This window comes from Scyliorhinus torazame, chromosome 17 (assembly GCF_047496885.1).
Source record: "Scyliorhinus torazame isolate Kashiwa2021f chromosome 17, sScyTor2.1, whole genome shotgun sequence".
Taxonomy (NCBI): domain Eukaryota; kingdom Metazoa; phylum Chordata; class Chondrichthyes; order Carcharhiniformes; family Scyliorhinidae; genus Scyliorhinus; species Scyliorhinus torazame.
Genome location: NC_092723.1, coordinates 156,992,365 through 157,015,618, shown reverse-complemented (window position 1 = coordinate 157,015,618; position 23,254 = coordinate 156,992,365). Strand labels below are relative to the sequence as shown.

The following is a 23,254-nucleotide window of genomic DNA, read 5'->3' as shown; positions in this document are numbered from 1 at the left end:
CGAGGGCATCATAATATTCAGGAGCCTCCTCACATTCATGTTCAGCTGCCTGCCCTTAACGAAACCCGTCTGGTCCTCCGCGACTTGGGGATTTTCACAGAACTTCATTGCTGTTAATGTCAGCCTACTTGTGACACTAATAAAGATTATTTATCACTCGAGTTCTTTGAAGGAGTAACATGTATGGTGGATTGCGGACAGCCTGTAGACATACTGTCCTTGGATTTCCAGAAAGCCTTTGATAAGGTGCCTCAGCAATGGTCATTGCAAAAGTAAAAGCTCATGGTGTGTGGGGTAACGTATTAGCCTGGATTGAAGATTAGCTGGCTGGCAGAAAACAGTATGCATAAATGCACTTTTTTCTGATTGGCAGGTTGTGACGAGTGAAGTCCTGTCGCAGTCTGTGCTGGGCCTCAACTTTTTACAATTTACATCAATGACTTAGATGAGGGGAGCAAAGGCATAGTCGCTAAATTTGCAGACGACACAAAGATAGTTTGGAACGGCTGGGCTTGTTTCCACTAGAGTTTAGACGAGTAAGGGGTGACTTGATTGAAGTGTATAAGAATCTGAATGGTATTGTTCTTGTGTCTTTAACTAAAACGAGACAAAATATTTAATATCTCAATAATTCCTTATTCCCCATTTTAATGTCTCCTGCCAGAGCCCAAAAGTACTCTCGCTACTTTTCATTCTTACATACTTGTAGAAGCTCTTGCAATCGTTGATATTTCTGGCCTCTTTATTCTCATTCTACTTTCAAAGCCTCTTTTTAAAAAAAAAAATTAGAGTCCCCAATTCATTTTTTCTAATTAAGTGGCAATTTAGCGTGGCCAACCCACCTACCCTGCACATTTTTGGGTTGTGGGGGCAAAACCCAAGCAAACTCTACACGGACAGTGACCCAGAGCAGGGATTGAAACTGGGGAAAAAACTGGGACCTCAGTGCTGTAATGCAGCAGCGCTAACCACTGCGCCACCGTGCTGCCCTGCCTCTTTTAATCTAATACTATCCTTAACTTCCTTAGTTAGCCACAGATAGATCACTTTTCCCATGAAGGGTTTTGGCTCAATGTATATTCATTGAGAATAAAACATTTCTTTAAATGTTTACCATTGCTTATTTACCATTCCCCCTTTAATCTAGTTGTTCAATCTATCTTAGCCAATGCTCTTCATATCTATGTAATTGACTTTATTTAAGTTTAACACTTTACTTTTAGATTTAAGTATGACACTCAAATTCATTGTGAAATTCATAATATGATCATTGATCCCCAGAAGATCCCTTGCTATGAGGTTACTAATTAACTCTTTCTCATTACACAAAATGAGCCAAACCAGCCACTTCCCCGGTTAGTTACTTGACGCATTGTTCTAGGAAATTGTCTGAAATGCATTCCATGAACTTGTTCTCCAAACTATTTTTGATTTGATTTGTCCAGTCTATATGGAGATTAAAGCTCCCTGAATTGTTGCTTTGCTATACTTAAAAGTTCCTCTTATTTCATGATTGATACTGTCCAGCAATAGCAGGCGGTCGATAAACTACTCCCACCTGCATTTTCTGACTCGTTTCTTATGTCCACCCACACTGCTTCTACTACCTGTTCTTCTGAGCCAACTCTTCCTCACTGCTGTCCATATATCATATTTTATTGTCTTTCTTTTCAAACATCTGATACCCTAGAATATTTGGTTTTCAACCTCGCCCGAGCAAAAGCCATGCTACATCACTATCATGGATATTAGATCAAACCCATTTATCTCATTTATGCCACTAATTCTTATTGTGTTATAAATGCTTTGTGCATTCCAAAAGAACACTTTTAATTATAACTTTTATCTTATTTACTGTCACTGAAAGCAAGCATGCAAGTACAGCAAGTAGTTAGGAAGACAAATGGTATGTTGGCCTTCATTGCAAGAGGAATTGATTGATTACAAGAGCAAGGATATCTTGCTGTACAGGTCCTTGGTGACACCAGCCCTGGAGGATTGTTGTGTACAGTTTTGGTCTCCATGTCTAAGTAAGGATATACTTGCCATAGAGTGAGTGCAGCAAAGGTTCATCACTGATTCATGGGATGGCAGGATTGTCATATGAGGAGCGATTGGGTTGAGTGGGCCTGTATTCACTGGAATTTAGGAGAATGAAAGGGAATCTAATTGAAACATATAGAATTCTGACAGGGCTGGACAGACTGGATGCAGGGATGTTGTTTCCTTTGGCTGGTGCGTCTCGACAAGGGACCACAGTCTCATGATACTGGGTTGGTCATGTAGGACTGAGATGACGAGAACCTTCTTCACTCGGAGGGTTGTGAACCTGTGGAGGCCAAGTCACTGAATATATTTAAGAAGTAAATACATTTCTAGATTCAAGGCATCAAGGGAAGAGTGTGGGCAAATGGCATTGGGAAGAGGATCAGCCACGATCATGTTGAATGGCAAAGCAGGCTCAGAGGACCAAATGGGCTACTTCTGTTCCAATTTTCCACGTTTCTATGAACTGTTAAACTTGGAAACAAGCATGAATGGCTTGTACTGAATTGCATATGCTGGTGTGGCCAATCTCCTCACATTCTGACCCTGGGCTTTCACTGTTTGTCTCTACAGGCACTAAAGCCCAGGCGACCACTGAGATCGGAGAAAAAGAGTCAGACCCACCTGAGCAAAATCCAGGGGAAAACAAGGAGGGATTCTTTACTAAATTAAAGCGAATGTTTAGCTGATACGTCAGAGGTAGGAAACCTCCATTTTGTTTTCCCTTTTTCTTCACCTGAACAGCACAATGTGTCCATCTGGCCAACATAAAGCTGTTGTGTTGCATTTGCAGCAGGTGTGCATTATAGTCACAGCACTAAATACCAGTTTGAGAATGACTACCCTGATGAGACCTGTGGCAGATTCCAAATGTCCACTAACTGGTGTAAGCAATGAGTACAACCTCCAACATGGATATAAAGTGGACTTCTCTCTCGGACTCCGGAGTGAAATGGATTCAGGTAGTCTGATTCTCAGTAAATCAGTCTACAGTCCAAACTGTCATTTTGTATCAGTTGCCATTGATTTCCCAAGCAGCCACATGGCTTTCCAAGTTTGAGAGACTCATTATTGCATTCGTACAGGGGTGGATCCTCACTCAAGATTTCAACACTTCACAGCATTCCTGGCTTTGTGGGATGTTTTTTGTTCTCTGTACACACAATAATCTTATACAAACCAGTGTTCTTGGGACATCTCACTTTCACTTTACCTGCATATGCATAAGTGTCAGCTTTGATCAGTGTGCTTTAAAAGTTTAATTAGTTTTATTCTGATTTCAGGAAAGCGCTCGAGTGGAAACTGAGCTCAGCCTGGGTTACCAGATTGTGGACTGCCGCACATTTTGCCATCACTGTCAGAGTTGCAGGGGGCAGCTGAAGGAATTTCCTTCCTTTGAAACCAAACAGCAAGAACCTAGAGACACATTTTCAATAAGAAAGCCCTTGCATTTTATTGTTTTGATTACTTATGTACAGTGATGTCAATGGCCATGTAAATATAGTGACAGATACAGTATTTAATTGCAGCTGTTGCACTGTGATCAATGTTTAGGGCACCATACAATAATTGTTGGGAATTAGAGATGTCTCTTCCATTTAAATCTTGTCATAAATCTTGAAGTGACACAAATGGTTCCTGGAGTTTGCATGTTTATGAAGTTTGGTTGCATGTTCCTTTAGCTGCTTGGAGTGTTTCACTATTTTACTCCAGATTCTCTTCCTTGCAGATGCAGGCAAGTCGTGGGACTTGGTTAAGAATTTGGGTAGACAGTCATTTCACTCCAGAAACATCATTCTTTGCAAGCAGTGTTTACTGTCCCTAGAATAGGCCAACATATTTAATGGGTAGATCCAATTAACTAGGAATGGCTATTGCCCCACGATGCAGTGGAGGATATACCTGATACTGTCTCCGTTACCTTATGGTTGAATGTAATTGACATTGTGAAAGTGGGGACTTCCAAGTTGACCTTATGAATCTTGAAAGGGTTCAAGGCACATGGTCAGCCTAGGAAACAAGCTTTCAAGGGAGATAATAGAAACAGTATTATATCATTCAAATGCAAATTAGATTTTCCAAACCAACAAACTGGTATCTGTTGACTTTGGACCTGACAGCTCATTGATTGTGTTGGGATTAGTTAACATCTCCTCAGCTAGGATGGTCGAAAGTAAATTAAATGAATCTTGCTTCTTTCTCAGTCATCAATTTCTCTGTTCTTATGTCGAGCTTTCATCTAATCAGGACGAAGAAACTGCCTTCCTGTTAAGTGGGCAGGTTATTTTGTGACAAAACCCAAATCTATACAAATAACTTCAGATAATGGAGGGGCTGCATTAAGCTGGAAATTCTCTTGGATCAACCAGCAAATGCTGGCATTTAGACCATAACTCCAGGTTTCCTGTTTGAAAGCAAACGTTAACTTGGAATCTCAGCTTATACTTCATTCTGCTCCATGCAGCAGCAATCCTTCATATCCCTGTATCTTCGTCAACATAGATTCAGTGGCTAGCAAAATACTGAAACACACAAGGAATTCAGGAATGCAAAGAATGTGAAACTTGAAGGTGAATAGCTTGGATTTTCTTTTTATAAATTTGGAGTTCCCAATTTTTTTTCCAATTAAGGGGCAATTTATTGTGGCCAATCCACCTAACCTGCACATCTTTGGGTTGTGGAGGTGAAACCCACGCAGCCATGGGAAGAATGTGCAAACTCCACACGGATAGTGACCCAGGACTAGGATTCAAAACTGGGTCCTCAGTGCCAACCACTGTGCCATGTGCTGCCCCTGTGAATAGCATAGATGTATTAAGGGGAAGCTAGATAAAAAATGGGGAAGAATTAAAAGGATGAGCTGGTAGGGTGAAATGGAGGAGGGTGGGCCATAAACACTAGCAGAGACAAGGAGCATTGCCTGTTTGTGCTGTAATTTCTATACACAATTCGGTCAGGGTAAATAAGGACATTTTTCCAGAAACTTGATAGAACATTTAATAATCAAATGCATAAATACAGTGAATAAAGAGCAAACTTACTGAGATTATTCAGGTCCAATCACTGATTAAAGAAAGTGGAAGTTCACACAGATGTTGCATATAATTGCATCCCAACCAGGCAACACCAAGGAAATGAATCCAGGTATCTCGGCCTGGATCCACAGGGAGGCAAGTGTTGAACCTGAATTTACCAATAATTCTCCATCTCACAGTGAGGTCAGTATGGTTAGATACATGTTCCTGTCTGTGAGGTACATATTGGGATGTGTCTGTCTCAGGTTCTCTGATCAATTACATTAACCAGTTGTGTTCCTTCAAAATGAATGGGAAAATCATAGTTTCTCCAAAAACAGCTGCTAGCAGTGACAATGAGAACACTGTATACAATTCAAGGAGGCAATCACAGGTGGGATTCTGCATGCCAAACCAATTATATTTACACCTTGCTCAGACAGTGGCATTAGTTATCAAGTGGTGCATAGCTGAACACTAATTAAACACAATACTTAGCAGAGCTTTCATGGGCCCACGTCCAAGGCCAAATGCTGCAAAAGGAGAGGAGAGTTGAAATAGGTGTTCAGTCTCCATTCCCACAGATCAACTACTTCTTTGGGTAAGGAGGCGAGGATTGGGGTGTTACATTGGGGAGAGGTTTGCATCACTTGGGTTGGACAGTCTTGTTTATGGCTGTAATCCTCACAGCAGATACCAGCCAGCAGTGAGCGCCAGAAGAGCAGCTAGGACAAACTGAAACGGACAGCTCTGCACGATGGCCATCACAGAGTGTAACGGGCATCCAGTTTCACCGCCAATGGAATTGCCTGGAGAGAAAGACAGCCAAAGGATTAATCAAGAGGCAGAGTTTCATGTACCATGGTTAATTACATAGACCTGCAGTATACATTCCTGGGACATCACATCATAGAAATACAGACCAGGGTATACAAGTCCACACCAACATCAGCAGGCTCTCTCACCCACCGGTGCCAGCAGTTTCCTGTCAGCTTGGGTTCTCAGTTACTTGTTCAGATGTTCGGGAGTTGGCCACTTGGTATAAAATGGACCAACTCAGGACAGAGGGAAACACTTCCATTGGTGGTCTCCAAATGCCCAATCATTTCCAGAGGCTGAAGTTTGACAGAGGTTAATCATTGTTCAGCTGCTGTGATAGTCCACTGAAGCATCTACTTTTCATTTAATTGCTGTGCTAATTTGTGGAATCCCTGAACCATTCTCCTTCAAAGTCTGGGACCCCTTCCATCATTTCCCCAATCGTTCTTTATTTACCACAGTCTGGGATACCCTCCATTCTCACCCAATCACAGTCGGAACTCCTTCCTTCTCTCTCTTCACTCTGCCCTATCCCTCTGCGCCCCACCCCCCAGCCAAATTACATTTCTCTCTGAATGGTACCCACATTCCAAGCTCATGTACCTTCTGCAGCATAGAATGGGCACTTCCGGGCATCTCCTTTCCCATCATGGAGCGGGACTCCAGAGGCCTGCACCACTTCCCCCAGTGTTTTTCCAAACTTATCCAATTCCTCAAAAACCTGTGGGAATTTGTGATCAGAGAAAAAATTAAAGTGGACTGGTTATTAGCAGAATCTTTCAATACAGAATGTGCATTTGGATAGATAGGACCTTTGGAAACAAAGCTGACAATCAGCAGAGGTTATTTTAACTGCAGAGAAGCATCATGGGTTTACTCAGTCATGATATGCATAGGACACGACCAATGAGCAGTCAGGACACTCGGGTGTCTCACTATAAAAGGGATGAGGCACTCACCCCCGCCTCTTTCCACAGACCAACAACAAGAGTGAGACAGGGTATATCCTCAGCATCACACCCCAGCACGTGGCTTAGAGCAAGGCTGGTTCAGTTAGACTGAGTTACTACATTTAGATTAGCAGAGAGTCAAACTCATTGAGAACTGTGCTAATAGTTCAATAAAACACATTGAACTCACTTCAAACTCTGGAGCATCTTTTACTCAAAACTGCTTCAAGTGGCAGCTTGTGTTATTCCAAATTACATAACACAACATACTCAACGTAACACTTGAGGCTGCCTGTCTCACAGCCACTAGAAGTTCCAGAAAACATCAATACAGGTCTCTGCAAAGCTCAAAGAGCCCCCTCACCATTACAAATACAGTATTCAGTTGTCTGAGGGGACATATCGGAAATTTGTTCCTCCTTGTTACACAAAATTCACATTCAACAAAATTAAGAATTTTAAAAATCAAGGCTTGCTTAACTGGATGGCCTGTAGGTCAGTGAGCACAGGGTTGATGGCTCCAATTGTTTGAATTCCTGCAACATGGATAAAGGAGTAAAGAGAAAAAAACCCCACTGGAAATCATAATTACGGCAGAAACTGGAAAAAGTGGGCAAGGGTAGCACGGTGGCACAGTGGGTTAGCCCTGCTGCCTCACGGCGCCGAGGTCCCAGGTTGGATCCCAGCTCTGGGTCACTGTCCGCGAGGAGTTAGCACATTCTCCCCGTGTTTGCGTGGGTTTCACCCCCACAACCCAAAGATGTGCAGAATAGGTGAATTGGCCACGCTAAATTGGAAAAAATGAATTGGGTACACTAAATTTATTTAAAAATTTAAAAATTAAAATAAAAAGAAAGGTGGGCAAGGTTTGTGATGAGACACTTCGGAATCAGGGAGTAATCCAACAAAGAGAGGTTTGTCAGTTTCTATTCCTGATTTTCTGCATTTTATTACATGGTAGAGCCTTACTTTGTGAAATTATTCTGGATCTTGCTGCTCCCTAACTGGCTGTGCCATATGACACAACTGTTCAGGTGAGGCAGAACAAGGCCACACTAAGTTTGGGAGTGGAAATCGAGCTCCTCATTAACAGCCCTCAGTCACGCTCACCTCCATGTTGAAGCGAAAGGCTCGGTTGGCCTCCTCAACAATCCTCTCCCTGGTCTCATTGCTTGTCTCCAAAGTGTTCAACCGTGATCGGTACAATTGCTTGAAGCGAGCAGGGTTGGAAATATTGTCAAATGTGTAGAACCACACACCCTCACCAGTGCTTGGCAAATGCAAGGCTCTTTGTGCCACTTTCTTCAACACCTGTCCCCCTGACAGATCACCCATGTAACGTGTATAGGCATGTGCTGCTAGCAGTTCAGGTTCATGCTCCCCGATGTGATGGATCCGCTCTACATATCTTGTTGTGGCCTCTGAACATTTGATCTGGTCCTGCCAATCTTCCCCATAGAAGTACTCCAGGTCCTTGGCTAGAGCATCCTTGCGATGTAGCTCAAGCGGGAAGTAAAGGGGAGCAAAGCCAGGATGTTCTGCATTTTTATCCATTTCCTCCTCCAGGGCAGAATAGGTGAAGTAGAGGGCGACCGTGCCCAACTGTAACACAAGGTAGCAACAATAATAGAATAGCTCAGGACACCAATTCCCAGTTAGCTTTGCTGATTGGCTATCCTCCTCCCAGAAGCACCTGCTATCCCCCAGTACCTCAGCCTTAGTGGCCTTCATGTGCATGACGAGTGTTGGTAAGTTACATGATGGGGAAATGGGACATCAAAGTTAAATTTAACTCTGTCCTCATCCTTGGCCTTTCCAATGGGGGTCAATGGCCACTAAAAAGCTCTGATGGATTCCCAGCCCAGGCTGCTGAGGCCCAGTGTTGCAATGTTATCCAGCCCCAGTCCAAATGCAATAGATTCAAAACATACTTGGAATTAAGACTGCACAATGACCACTCTCTTCTGACAAGCATCTCATCCACCACATTCACATCACAACGGACTTGCCCCTAATCCTTACATGGTAATTCCTCACTTAATGTTGTAGCTACATTCCTGAAAAATACAACTTTAATTCAAATGTTAAGCAAATCTGATTTGCCCAATACAACCAATGTAAAAGCTGCAGTTACGTTCTGTAGGACCGAATGTCTCAGGAAAAGTTTTTAAAACGCTACACCCCATAAGTTGAAAAACGGCAAATTTGTAATGTACAATCAATAAACCTAAAGAAATACGCTTGGGCAGCTGGTGGCAGTGGTTAGCACTGCTACCTCACGGTGCTGAGGACCCAGGTCACTGTCTATGTGGAGTTTGCACATTCTCCCCGTGTCTGCGTGGGTCTCATCCCCACAAACCCAAAGGTGGATTGTCCATGCTAATTTGCCCCTTAACTGGAAAAAAATAGAATTGGGTCGTTTAAATTATATATATTTTTTTTAAATATGCTAATTCTTTCTTCTTGATTCCTGCTCCTTGACCCTCACTTATTTCTCCCAGTCCCAGGAGCAGCACGGTGGCGCAGTGTTAGCATTGCTGCCTCATGGCGCCGAGGACCTGGGCTGGGCCCTGGGTCACTGTCTCTGTGGAGTTTGCACATTATCCCCATGTCTGTGTGGGTCTCACCCCCACAACCCAAAGATGTGCAGGGTAGGTAGATTCACCACGCTAAATTGCCCCTTAATTAGGAAAAAAAGAATTGGGTACTCTAAATTTAAAAAACTCTCCCAGTCCCTCCTGCTGCTTCCCTCTCCCCAACCTCTGCAGCCAGTGGGAGACCGATGACAAACAAAAGCGTCTGCTCCACTCGAAGCCTGCACAAAACCAAAATTCCAATCCTAAATGCATAGACTGGCCGGATTGTATCCAGGACACTAAAGCAGAAGGACTTTTAAAACAGGGATTTGTAAAGATTTACACTTTTCCAGTGCCTTTTCATGTCTCAGGACAGCCCAAAGTGTTTTATGGACAATAAAGAGCATTTGAAGTATAGTCACTATTTTGATGCAGGAAATGAGCAGCAATTTGTGCAAAGCAAGATCCACAAACAGCAATGTGAAAAAGACCACATAATCTGTTTTTGTGGCGTTGGTTCGGAGATAAATATTAGCCACCTGAGAGGACAGACTGCACTTCAGTTTAAACGGCTCGTCTGAAAGACGGCATATCCAACCATGTGGCATCCCCCCAGAGCACCAACCCATTCACCGTGTTGCGCCCCCAAATCATTGAATCTCTGCCGTGTGCCCCCCACAGCCCCAACCCACTCATCATGTGGCGTCCCCACATCAATCAACCTCTGATCGTGTAGAACACGCATCACAGCTGCGACCCACCGACTGTGCATTGCCCCTACCCCGCGCTGCCTCACTGACCATGTGGGCCAACACACGGGCCATATGGCTGCCCCACGGCGCTGAACCTTCAACTGTGGTCCCCCTCCCTCCAATGCAGCGCTTGCTCACTACTACTGCCCCTCCAACAGTGCAGCACTCTCTCAGCACTGACCCTCCAACAGTGCAGTACTCCATGAGTTCTGATCCCCAACAGTGCAGTACTTACTCTGTAATTGCACTGAAGTTCAGCCTAGATTTATGTGAAGTTCTGGCAGAGGAATTGAATGCACAAGCAATCAACTAAGGTGAAAACGATAGCTTTTGAGCCTCAATTGACACATCGAATCTAAACATAAAATGCATGTTTACTAAGAAGCCAAATATTAAGCCTGGTGCCTTCATAACTCTACCTCTGTTCTACACAGCCTGATGCTATTAGTTATTAGGCCATCAGGTCAAATAAACAAGCAAATGTTCCAACTGTTTAAGTAGCAAACAGCTTAAAGGAATAGAGATCTCGAAACAGCCAATTCTCGTGGGGCAGAAAGATTAAAACCTTACAAGCCCCATGGACGGTCAACTCATCCCCCATTCCAAGTGGATTCAAATGACAGGTCATAATGCTGGAGTCTGGGTGACCGGAAGCAGGTCAAGAGTGCCGGGGTCTGGGTGACCGACAGCAGGTCCGAATGCCGGGGTCTGAGTGACCGGCAGCAGGTCCGAGTGCCGGGGTCTGAGTGACCGGCAGCAGGTCAGAGTGCTGGGGTCTGGGTGACTGGCAGCAGGTCCGAGTGCCGGGGTCTGGGTGACCAGCAGCAGGTCCGAGTGCCTGGGTCTGAGTGACCGGCAGCAGGTCCGAGTGCCGGGGTCGGAGTGACTGGCAGCAGGTCCAAGTGCCGGGGTCTGGGTGACCGGCAGCAGGTCAAAGTGTTGGGGTTTGAGTGACCGACAGCAGGTCAGAGTGCTGGGGTCTGGGTGACTGGCAGCAGGTCCGAGTGCCGGGGTCTGGGTGACCGGCAGCAGTTCCGAGTGCCGGAGTCTGGATGACTGACAGCAGGTCAGAGTGCCGGGGTCTGGGTGACTGGCAGCAGGTCCGAGTGCCGGGGTCTGGGTGACCAGCAGCAGGTCCGAGTGCCGGGGTCTGGGTGACCAGCAGCAGGTCCGAGTGCCGGGGTCTGGGTGACCGGCAGCAGGTCCAAGTGCCGGGGTCTGGGTGACCGGCAGCAGGTCAAAGTGTTGGGGTTTGAGTGACCGACAGCAGGTCAGAGTGCTGGGGTCTGGGTGACTGGCAGCAGGTCCGAGTGCCGGGGTCTGGGTGACCAGCAGCAGGTCCGAGTGCCTGGGTCTGGGTGACCGGCAGCAGGTCCAAGTGCCGGGGTCTGGGTGACCGGCAGCAGGTCAAAGTGTTGGGGTTTGAGTGACCGACAGCAGGTCAGAGTGCTGGGGTCTGGGTGACCGGCAGCAGTTCCGAGTGCCGGAGTCTGGATGACTGACAGCAGGTCAGAGTGCTGGGGTCTGGGTGAACGGCAGCCGGTCAGAGTGCTGGGGTCTGGGTGACTGGCAGCAGGTCAGAGTGCCGGGGTCTGAGTGACCGGCAGTAGGTCCGAGTGCCGGGGTCTGAGTGACCGGCAGTAGGTCAGAGTGCTGGGGTCTGGGTGACCGGCAGCAGGTCAGAGTGCCGGGGTCTGAGTGACCGGCAGTAGGTCAGAGTGCTGGGGTCTGGGTGACCGGCAGCAGGACCGAGTGCCGGGGTCTGAGTGACCGGAAGCAGGTCCGAGTGCCGGGGTCTGGGTGACCGACAGCAGGCCCGAGTGCCGGGGTCTGGGTGACTGACAGCAGGTCAGAGTGCCGGGGTCTGGGTGACCGGCAGCAGGACCGAGTGCCGGGGTCTGGGTGACTGACAGCAGGTCAGAGTGCCGGGGTCTGAGTGACCGGCAGCAGGACCGAGTGCCGGGGTCTGAGTGACCGGAAGCAGGTCCGAGTGCCGGGGTCTGAGTGACCGACAGCAGGCCCGAGTGCCGGGGTCTGGGTGACTGACAGCAGGTCAGAGTGCCGGGGTCTGAGTGACCGGCAGCAGGACCGAGTGCCGGGGTCTGAGTGACCGGAAGCAGGTCCGAGTGCCGGAGTCTGAGTGACCGACAGCAGGTCCGAGTGCAGGGGTCTGAGTGACCGACAGCAGGTCAGAGTGCCGGGGTCTGGGTGACTGACAGCAGGTCAGAGTGCCGGGGTCTGAGTGACCGGCAGCAGGACCGAGTGCCGGGGTCTGAGTGACCGACAGCAGGTCCGAGTGCCGGAGTCTGGGTGACCGACAGCAGGTCCGAGTGCCGGAGTCTGGATGACCGAGAGCAGGTCAGTGTGCTGGGGTCTGAGTGACCGACAGCAGGTCAGAGTGCCGGAGTCTGAGTGACTGACAGCAGGTCCGAGTGCCGGAGTCTGGGTGACCGACAGCAGGTCAGTGTGCTGGGGTCTGAGGGACCGACAGCAGGTCAGAGTGCTGGGGTCTGGGTGACCGGCAGCAGGTCAGAGTGCCGGGGTCTGGGTGACTGGCAGCAGGTCCAAGTGCCGGGGTCTGGGTGACCGGCAGCAGGTCAAAGTGTTGGGGTTTGAGTGACCGACAGCAGGTCAGAGTGCTGGGGTCTGGCTGACCGGCAGCAGGTCCGAGTGCCGGAGTCTGGGTGACCGGCAGCAGTTCCGAGTGCCGGAGTCTGGATGACTGACAGCAGGTCAGAGTGCCGGGGTCTGGGTGACTGGCAGCAGGTCCAAGTGCTGGGGTCTGAGTGACCGACAGCAGGCCCGAGTGCCGGGGTCTGGGTGACTGACAGCAGGTCAGAGTGCCGGGGTCTGAGTGACCGGCAGCAGGTCCGAGTGCTGGGGTCTGAGTGACCGACAGCAGGCCCGAGTGCCGGGGTCTGAGTGACTGGCAGCAGGTCAGAGTGCCGGGGTCTGGGTGACTGGCAGCAGGTCAGAGTGCCGGGGTCTGGGTGACCGGAAGCAGGTCCGAGTGCCGGAGTCTGGGTGACCGACAGCAGGTCCGAGTGCAGGGGTCTGAGTGACCGACAGCAGGTCAGAGTGCCGGGGTCTGGGTGACCGGAAGCAGGTCCGAGTGCCGGAGTCTGGGTGACCGACAGCAGGTCCGAGTGCAGGGGTCTGAGTGACCGACAGCAGGTCAGAGTGCCGGGGTCTGAGTGACCGGAAGCAGGTCCGAGTGCCGGAGTCTGGATGACCGAGAGCAGGTCAGTGTGCTGGGGTCTGAGTGACCGACAGCAGGTCAGAGTGCCGGAGTCTGGGTGACTGACAGCAGGTCCGAGTGCCGGAGTCTGGGTGACCGACAGCAGGTCCGAGTGCCGGGGTCTGAGTGACCGACAGCAGGTCAGTGTGCTGGGGTCTGAGTGACCGACAGCAGGTCAGTGTGCTGGGGTCTGAGTGACCGACAGCAGGTCAGAGTGCTGGGGTCTGGGTGACCGGCAGCAGGTCCGAGTGCCGGGGTCTGAGTGACCGACAGCAGGTCTGAGTGCCGGGGTCTGGGTGACTGGCAGCAGGTCCGAGTGCCGGAGTCTGGGTGACCGGCAGCAGGTCCGAGTGCTGGGGTCTGGATGACCAAGAGCAGGTCCGAGAGCCGGGGTCTGGGTGACCAACAGCAGGTCTGAGTGCCGGGGTCTGAGTGACTGACAGCAGGTCCGAGTGCCGGGGTCTGGGTGACTGACAGGAGGTCAGAGTGCTGGGGTCTGAGTGACCGGCAGCAGGCCGAGTGCTGGGGTCTGAGTGACCGACAGCAGGTCAACGTGCTGGGGACTGGGTGACTGACAGGAGGTCCGAGTGCCGGGGTCTGGGTGACCGGCAGCAGGTCAGAGTGCCGGGGTCTGAGTGACCGGCAGCAGGTTAGTGTGCCGGGGTCTGGGTGACCGACAGCAAGTCAGAGTTCCGGGGTCTGAGTGACCGGCAGCAGGTCCGAGTGCTGGGGTCTGGGTGACTGGCAGGAGGTCAGAGTGCCGGGGTCTGAGTGACCAGCAGCAGGTCAGTGTGCTGGGGTCTGAGTGGCCGGCAGCAGGCCGAGTGCTGGGGTCTGGGTGACTGGCAGGAGGTCAGAGTGCCGGGGTCTGAGTGACCAGCAGCAGGTCAGTGTGCTGGGGTCTGAGTGGCCGGCAGCAGGTCAGTGTGCTGGGGTCTGAGTGACCGGCAGCAGGTCCGAGTGCCGGGATCTGGGTGACCGACAGCAAGTCAGAGTGCCGGGGTCTGAGTGACTGGCAGCAGGTCCGAGTGCCAGGGTCTGAGTGACCAGCAGCAGGTCAGAGTGCCGGGATCTGAGTGACTGGCAGCAGGTCCGAGTGCTGGGGTCTGGGTGACTGACAGCAGGTCAGAGTGCCAGGGTCTGAGTGACCGGCAGTAGGTCAGAGTCCCGGGGTCTGGGTGACCGGCAGCAGGCCCGAGTGCCGGGGTCTGGGTGACCGGCAGCAGGTCAGAGTCCCGGGGTCTGGGTGACCGGCAGCAGGCCCGAGTGCCGGGGTCTGGGTGACCGGCAGCAGGTCAGAGTGCCGGAGTCTGGGTGACCGACAGCAGGTCAGTGTGCTGGGGTCTGAGGGACCGACAGCAGGTCAGAGTGCTGGGGTCTGGGTGACCGGCAGCAGGTCAGAGTGCCGGGGTCTGGGTGACTGGCAGCAGGTCCAAGTGCCGGGGTCTGGGTGACCGGCAGCAGGTCAAAGTGTTGGGGTTTGAGTGACCGACAGCAGGTCAGAGTGCTGGGGTCTGGCTGACCGGCAGCAGGTCCGAGTGCCGGAGTCTGGGTGACCGGCAGCAGTTCCGAGTGCCGGAGTCTGGATGACTGACAGCAGGTCAGAGTGCCGGGGTCTGGGTGACTGGCAGCAGGTCCAAGTGCTGGGGTCTGAGTGACCGGCAGCAGGTCCGAGTGCCGGGATCTGGGTGACCGACAGCAAGTCAGAGTGCCGGGGTCTGAGTGACCGGCAGCAGGTCCGAGTGCTGGGGTCTGGGTGACTGGCAGGAGGTCAGAGTGCCGGGGTCTGAGTGACCAGCAGCAGGTCAGTGTGCTGGGGTCTGAGTGGCCGGCAGCAGGCCGAGTGCCGGGGTCTGGGTGACTGGCAGGAGGTCAGAGTGCCGGGGTCTGAGTGACCAGCAGCAGGTCAGTGTGCTGGGGTCTGAGTGGCCGGCAGCAGGTCAGTGTGCTGGGGTCTGAGTGACCGGCAGCAGGTCCGAGTGCCGGGATCTGGGTGACCGACAGCAAGTCAGAGTGCCGGGGTCTGAGTGACTGGCAGCAGGTCCGAGTGCCAGGGTCTGAGTGACCAGCAGCAGGTCAGAGTGCCGGGATCTGAGTGACTGGCAGCAGGTCCGAGTGCTGGGGTCTGGGTGACTGACAGCAGGTCAGAGTGCCAGGGTCTGAGTGACCGGCAGTAGGTCAGAGTCCCGGGGTCTGGGTGACCGGCAGCAGGCCCGAGTGCCGGGGTCTGGGTGACCGGCAGCAGGTCAGAGTCCCGGGGTCTGGGTGACCGGCAGCAGGCCCGAGTGCCGGGGTCTGGGTGACCGGCAGCAGGTCAGAGTGCCGGAGTCTGGGTGACCGACAGCAGGTCAGTGTGCTGGGGTCTGAGGGACCGACAGCAGGTCAGAGTGCTGGGGTCTGGGTGACCGGCAGCAGGTCAGAGTGCCGGGGTCTGGGTGACTGGCAGCAGGTCCAAGTGCCGGGGTCTGGGTGACCGGCAGCAGGTCAAAGTGTTGGGGTTTGAGTGACCGACAGCAGGTCAGAGTGCTGGGGTCTGGCTGACCGGCAGCAGGTCCGAGTGCCGGAGTCTGGGTGACCGGCAGCAGTTCCGAGTGCCGGAGTCTGGATGACTGACAGCAGGTCCAAGTGCTGGGGTCTGAGTGACCGACAGCAGGCCCGAGTGCCGGGGTCTGGGTGACTGACAGCAGGTCAGAGTGCCGGGGTCTGAGTGACCGGCAGCAGGTCCGAGTGCTGGGGTCTGAGTGACCGACAGCAGGCCTGAGTGCCGGGGTCTGAGTGACTGGCAGCAGGTCAGAGTGCCGGGGTCTGGGTGACTGGCAGCAGGTCAGAGTGCCGGGGTCTGGGTGACCGGAAGCAGGTCCGAGTGCCGGAGTCTGGGTGACCGACAGCAGGTCCGAGTGCAGGGGTCTGAGTGACCGACAGCAGGTCAGAGTGCCGGGGTCTGAGTGACCGGAAGCAGGTCCGAGTGCCGGAGTCTGGATGACCGAGAGCAGGTCAGTGTGCTGGGGTCTGAGTGACCGACAGCAGGTCAGAGTGCCGGAGTCTGGGTGACTGACAGCAGGTCCGAGTGCCGGAGTCTGGGTGACCGACAGCAGGTCCGAGTGCCGGGGTCTGAGTGACCGACAGCAGGTCAGTGTGCTGGGGCCTGAGTGACCGACAGCAGGTCCGAGTGCTGGGGTCTGGATGACCGAGAGCAGGTCCGAGAGCCGGGGTCTGGGTGACCAACAGCAGGTCTGAGTGCCGGGGTCTGAGTGACTGACAGCAGGTCCGAGTGCCGGGGTCTGGGTGACTGACAGGAGGTCAGAGTGCTGGGGTCTGAGTGACCGGCAGCAGGCCGAGTGCTGGGGTCTGAGTGACCGACAGCAGGTCAGAGTGCTGGGGACTGGGTGACTGACAGGAGGTCCGAGTGCCGGGGTCTGGGTGACCGGCAGCAGGTCAGAGTGCCGGGGTCTGAGTGACCGGCAGCAGGTTAGTGTGCCGGGGTCTGGGTGACCGACAGCAAGTCAGAGTTCCGGGGTCTGAGTGACCGGCAGCAGGTCCGAGTGCTGGGGTCTGGGTGACTGGCAGGAGGTCAGAGTGCCGGGGTCTGAGTGACCAGCAGCAGGTCAGTGTGCTGGGGTCTGAGTGGCCGGCAGCAGGCCAAGTGCTGGGGTCTGGGTGACTGGCAGGAGGTCAGAGTGCCGGGGTCTGAGTGACCAGCAGCAGGTCAGTGTGCTGGGGTCTGAGTGGCCGGCAGCAGGTCAGTGTGCTGGGGTCTGAGTGACCGGCAGCAGGTCCGAGTGCCGGGATCTGGGTGACCGACAGCAAGTCAGAGTGCCGGGGTCTGAGTGACTGGCAGCAGGTCCGAGTGCCAGGGTCTGAGTGACCAGCAGCAGGTCAGAGTGCCGGGATCTGAGTGACTGGCAGCAGGTCCGAGTGCTGGGGTCTGGGTGACTGACAGCAGGTCAGAGTGCCAGGGTCTGAGTGACCGGCAGTAGGTCAGAGTCCCGGGGTCTGGGTGACCGGCAGCAGGCCCGAGTGCCGGGGTCTGGGTGACCGGCAGCAGGTCAGAGTCCCGGGGTCTGGGTGACCAGCAGCAGGTCAGTGTGCTGGGGTCTGAGTGGCCGGCAGCAGGTCAGTGTGCTGGGGTCTGAGTGACCGGCAGCAGGTCCGAGTGCCGGGATCTGGGTGACCGACAGCAAGTCAGAGTGCCGGGGTCTGAGTGACTGGCAGCAGGTCCGAGTGCCAGGGTCTGAGTGACCAGCAGCAGGTCAGAGTGCCGGGATCTGAGTGACTGGCAGCAGGTCCGAGTGCTGGGGTCTGGGTGACTGACAGCAGGTCAGAGTGCCAGGGTCTGAGTGACCGGCAGTAGGTCAGAGTCCCGGGGTCTGGGTGACCGGCAGCAGGCCCGAGTGCCGGGGTCTGGGTGACCGGCAGCAGGTCAGAGTCCCGGGGTCTGGGTGACCGGCAGCAGGCCCGAGTGCCGGGGTCTGGGTGACCGGCAGCAGGTCAGAGTGCCGGGGTCTGGGTGACTGGCAGTGATGGAACGTGGGTAATTCATCCACCGTTTGCATAATGACATTCTGTATCTTTGACAACAAATAGATCCATTTAAACAGTGATGTGCTGAGCTGAGCCCTTCCAGAACAATCAATATTCATGTAACTACACAATGAAGCATCCACATCCTGCACAGGTCAATGGGTCAATTCTCCCACACTCTCCCCACAATTATTCCTGGTGGCATAAACCTATTATGTCCCAGTGTCACCCTTTCTCTATCCACATTTGTTGCTATGCATCTCTTGCGACACAACCAATCTGCAACGAAGTCCACAAAACCTGACTGTTGAAGCACACAGACCATGATCAGCCCCACCTCAAACAGTTCTCGGCGAATCTTGCCTTTCAGGAACTCCTTCACAAATTGAGTGTTCTCTGCTTGATCGTGAGACTCCTTTGTTCCTTCCTTCAAGATCTCGGAGAGGTCCGTGCTACTGCTATGTTGGGGAGTAAGGAGAAAAATTAGAGCAAAAGAGTTGATGGGGGGTGGGATGAGACGAGTCAGTGAGTTCAAGAACATGAGGGAGCACGCAGAGAGGGAGAGATAGACAGCTGAAAAGGTCAATGGAATTCATTGCTATCACTGTGTCAGTCTCAACAAGCATTCCCAGGCCAGGGATCAGCAACAGTGCAGTCAGCACTCAATCCAACAAGGGGTGGCACAGTAGCACAGTGGTTAGCACTGTTGCTTCACAGCGCCAGGGACCCGGGTTCGATTCCCAGCTTGGGTCACTGTCTGTGCGGAGTCTGCACATTTTCCGCATGTCTGCATTGGTTTCCTCCGGGTGCTCCGGTTTCCTCCCACAGTCCAACGATGTGCGGGTTAGGTGGATTGATCACGCTAAATTGCCCTTTGTGTCCAAAAGTTAGATAGCATTGCTGGGTTACGGGGATAGAGTGGAGGTGTGGACTTGGGTTGGGTGCTCTTTCTGGGGCTTGTGTAGACTCCAATGGCCTCCTTCTGCACTGTAAATTCTAATTCTAAATAGATAACAATGTAAACCTTTCCACAAACAATCAATCCCTCCACCACCAACGAACATTGGCAGCAGTGGGTACCATCTACAAGATGCATTGCAGGAACTCACCAAGGTTACTTAGGTAGCAGCTTCCAAACCTACAACCACTACCACCTAGATCAGTGATGGGCAACCTAGGCTAGTGATTGGGCTGCTTGAGTGGGCCTCCTTCATCTCACTGAGAACAAAATTGAAATCAGGCTTGTTCACTAACTATGATCCTTGAATAAGATCAAATACATTTAATACATGCTAACTATTTCATAATGAGTTATAGAATATGCTTAACCATTCATATATTAATATAACTATCATCAACATCAAGTGGTAAAAACAAAATAAATACATATGCTTGATTGGACACAGAGAGAACGTACAGCTCTCTCAGTCAATGTTATGAGCAATCAGCACATACGCACATAAAGCAAGGGAAGTGAAGTGGGGTATCACTTCAGTCATACCGGTCGGAAGAAAACTTCGTATGGAAATCAGGGGAATGTGGCAACACTGCGCGTGTTTCTCCCCCACAACCCAAAGATGTGCAGGGTAGGTGGATTGGCTATGCTACATTGCCCCTTAATTGGAAATAATGAATTGGGTACTCTAAATTTATTTATTTTTAAATTAAAGCACATGGGATTAGGGGTAATGCATTGAGATGGAATGAAAACTGGTTGACAGGTAGGAAACAAAGAGTAGGAATAAACTGGTCTTTTTCCAAATAGCAGGCAGTGACTAGTGAGGTACTGCTGGGATCCCAAATAATAACAATATATGTTAATGATTTAAATGAGGAAACTAAATGTAATATCCAAATTTACAGATAACACAAAGCTGGGTGGGAGGGTGAGCTGTGAGGAGGATGCAGAGGTGCTTCAGTGTGATTTGGACAAGTTGAGCAAGTGTGCAAACAAATGGCAGATGCAGTATAATGTGGATAAATGTAGGCTATCCACTTCAGTAACAAAACCAGGAAGACAAATTATTATCTGAATAAGTATAAATTGAGAGACGGGGAATGTGCAACGAGACCTGGGTGTCCTCATACATTAATTGCTGAAGGGGAAGCATGCAGATGCAGCAGGCGGAAAAGAAGGCAAATGGTATGTTGGCCTCCATAGCAAGAGGATTTGAATACAGAAACAGGGGTGACTTGCTGCAATTATACAGGGCCTTGGTAAGGCCACATCGGAAATATTGTGTGTAGTTTTGGTCTCCTTATGTGAGGAAGGATGTTCTTGCTCTAGAGGAAGTGCAGTGAAGGTTTACCAGACTAATTCCTGGGATGGCAGGACTGACATGGGGGAGGAAATTGAGTCCGTTAGGATTATATTAGCTGGAGCGCAGAAGAATGAGGTAGGGTTCTCCTGGAAACCTATCAAATTCCAACAGAACTAGACAGGATAGATGTAGGAAGATGTTCCTGATGGCGGGGTGTCCAGGATCACATTCTAATGATACGGGGTAAACCATTTATAGAATCCTTACAATGCAGAATGAGGCCTTTCGGCCCATCGAGTCTGCGCCAACTCTTGGAAAGGGCACCCTACCTAGGCCCATGCCTCCACTCTATAACCCAGTATTCCCACCTAACCTTTTGGACACCAAGGGGCAATTTAGCAAGGCCAATCCACCTGACTCGCACATCTTTGGGCTGTGATAGGAAACCGGAGCAGCCGGAGGAAACCCACGCAGACACGGGGAGAAAGTGCAAACTCCTCACAATCAATCACCCGAGGCCGGAATTGAACCCGGGTCGCTGCCGCTGTGCAGCAACATTGCAAACCACTGCACCACCGTGCTGCCCCATTGGACTGAGATGAGGGGAAATTTCTTCATACAGAGAATGATGAGCCTGTGGAATTCGCTACCACAGAAAGTGGCGGAGACCAAAACATTGTATGTTTTCAATGAGTCAGATATAGCTCTTTGGGCGAAAGGGAGCAAATGATTTTTTTGGGGGGGGAAGGCTATTGAGTTGGATGATCAGCCATGATCATAATGAATGGCAGAGCAGGTTCATAGGGACAAATAGCCTTCTCCTGCTTCTATTTTTTATGGCATTTCAATAACGTAGGGCAAAGATTTGGGAGGTGACAACATATTCAATAACGTTTTAGGTGAATGGGAGGTTGGAGATGGATTGGAGTAGGGGGTAGAAGAGAGGGGGATAAATTGGAGATGGGAGAGGTGGGGGATGGAGAAGGGGAGAAATTGGGGGTGTACGAGAGGGGGAAAATCAGGGGTGACGGGTGAGGGGGAAATCATGAGGGACACGGATGAGGGGGAAATCGGAGGAGACACGAGGGGGAAATCGGGGGCACGGTTGAAGGTGATATCGGGGACACGGGTGAGGGGGGAATTCGGGGTGAGGAGGGAATTCGGGGGTGAGGGGAAATCGGGAGGCAGGGGGAAAATCAGGATGCACGGGTAGGGGAAATGGGGGGACAAAGTTAGGTGGGGAAATCGAGGGGGACACGGGTATGGGAAATCGAGGGGACACGGATAGGGGAAATCGGGGATGGGGGGGACTGATAGGGAGGAAACCAGGCGGGTCTGGGGGGGGGGGGTAAATAGGGGGGGGCGGGACACGGGTATGGGAAATCGAGGGGACACGGATAGGGGAAATCGGGGATGGGGGGGACTGATAGGGAGGAAACCAGGCGGGTCTGGGTGGGGGGAAAATCGGGGGGGCGGGACACGGGTATGGGAAATCGTGGGGACACGGATAGAGAGGAAACTAGGTGGGTCCGGGGAGGGGGAAATCGGAAGGGGGCATGGGTAGGGAGAAGTCAGGGGGGCACATGGGTAGGGGGAAATCGGGGGGGCATGGGTAGAGAGAAATCGGGGGGGGGGACGGATAGCGGCAAATCAGGGGGTGGGACACTGATCGGCGGTAAATCAGGGGGTGGGTCACAGATAGGGGGTAAATCAGGGGGTGGGTCACGGATAGGGGGTAAATCAGGGGGTGGGTCACAGATAGGGGGGAAATCGGGGGGGACACGGATAGGGGGAAATCAGGGTGGGCCAGGTAGAGGGAAATCGAGAGGGGCACACGGATGGGGGAAATCAGGGGGGGTCCGGGTAGGGGAAATCAGGGGTGGGGCACACGGATGGGGGAAAATCGGTGGGGGGGCACACGGATGGGGGGAAAATCAGGGGGGGCACGGATAGGGGGGAAATCAGTGGGTGGGTCACGGATAGGGGGGAAATCGGGGGGGGCACACGGATGGGGGAAATCAGGGGAGGTCCGGGTACGGGGAAATCGGGGGGGGGGCACACGGATGGGGCAAATCAGGGGGGGACACGGATAGGGGGAAATCGGGGGGGCACATGGATGGGGGGAAATCGGGGCGGGGGGCCGGGTAGGGGGAAATCGGGGGGGGGCACACGGATGGGGGGAAATCGGGGCGGGGGGCCGGGTAGGGGGAAATCGGGGGGGGGGGGAGGAGTGGAATCGGATGGGGGGGCACACGGACGGGGGGAGGGGGGGGGGGGAGACAATTCTTGACTTGGAAGGACGGCGGGATCAAGGAATGTTGTTTTGAGGAGATGGGTAACACAGGTTGGGGAAATCTGCGTGATGCCGACTCCAGTTTAATGTAAACCCCGCTCGGGCTGCTCCCGCCTCACACACAAACCTAACGGCTTCTCCGTCCATTTCCATGTCCTCCACCTGGCTGGGCGGCCCATCGCTCTCCTCGTCTTTCGTGGGCGGCATCTCCAGGGGTTTTCACTGTTGATAGCTGTGACTCGGACCGACCATATCCACCAGTCAGACACAGGGCTGAGAGTGATGCTCAAGGGGAGAGAGAAAGTCAGCAAAGAGCCTCAACATCCGGGTACCCGCCGGCCCTGCTATGCGGACGTGACGTCATCGGGTCCGCTGTGACCGGATGTGGCGTGTGTGTTGCCGTGGTAACCGTGGCCTAGCCGCCGCCTCATCCTCACTACCCAAAGCAGCCAGAGTCATTATTGGAGCATCCAGAAGCCACTGAAACAAAGTGATGAAGGTGGTGATTATCGGCCCAGATCAGGGACCGTTTCCCAGAGCCTCCTCCTAGCTTACTCCGAGATCGGCCTTGGGTTCCCTCCGTCTCTTCCAATACCAGCAGGAGGGGACGGTGCAGCGTCCAGCAGCCCGATCAGCATCCAGAGGCTACAGCTTCCGTCCACCCTCTTCCCACTCGGCGAACCCACGGCTCCATCTGAAGTCAATGAAGTTGGTGCTTCAGTCTGAGGAGCCCCGTTTCAGGATTTGTAGGCTCGACGGAGATCATTCTGAGACTGCCTTGACC

At 52.3% G+C, this 23,254-nt stretch overlaps 2 protein-coding genes across 4 annotated transcripts in view; one reads left to right on the top strand and one right to left on the bottom strand.

The window, feature by feature from the left end:
* dnaja3a (DnaJ heat shock protein family (Hsp40) member A3a) overlaps positions 1-3,678 on the top strand; it is a 44,490-nt gene extending 40,812 nt beyond the window's left edge. The window contains exons 11-12 of one of the 2 annotated variants that reach the window (XM_072481383.1): positions 2,620-2,745; positions 3,330-3,678. In XM_072481383.1, the coding sequence (XP_072337484.1) occupies positions 2,620-2,735 (116 nt within the window). In that variant the 3' untranslated portion in view covers positions 2,736-2,745; positions 3,330-3,678. The remainder of the gene's footprint in view (positions 1-2,619; positions 2,746-3,329) is intronic. The other variant, XM_072481384.1, reaches the window with a different exon arrangement.
* A 1,339-nt stretch (positions 3,679-5,017) lies between these two features.
* On the bottom strand, positions 5,018-22,826 carry LOC140394290 (heme oxygenase 2-like). Of its 2 annotated transcripts, none has more exons than XM_072481387.1 (5): positions 22,598-22,826; positions 18,254-18,371; positions 7,940-8,431; positions 6,483-6,600; positions 5,018-5,869 (listed from the first exon to the last, which is right to left on the bottom strand). In XM_072481387.1, the coding sequence occupies exons 1-5, from the start codon at positions 22,675-22,677 to the stop codon at positions 5,745-5,747; spliced, it is 933 nt and encodes a 310-aa protein (XP_072337488.1). In that variant the 5' UTR covers positions 22,678-22,826; the 3' UTR covers positions 5,018-5,744. The 2 variants fall into 2 exon arrangements, with proteins under 2 accessions (XP_072337488.1, XP_072337487.1); XM_072481386.1 differs by having other exon boundaries at positions 18,254-18,374; positions 22,598-22,825.
* Positions 22,827-23,254: the final 428 nt, after the last annotated feature.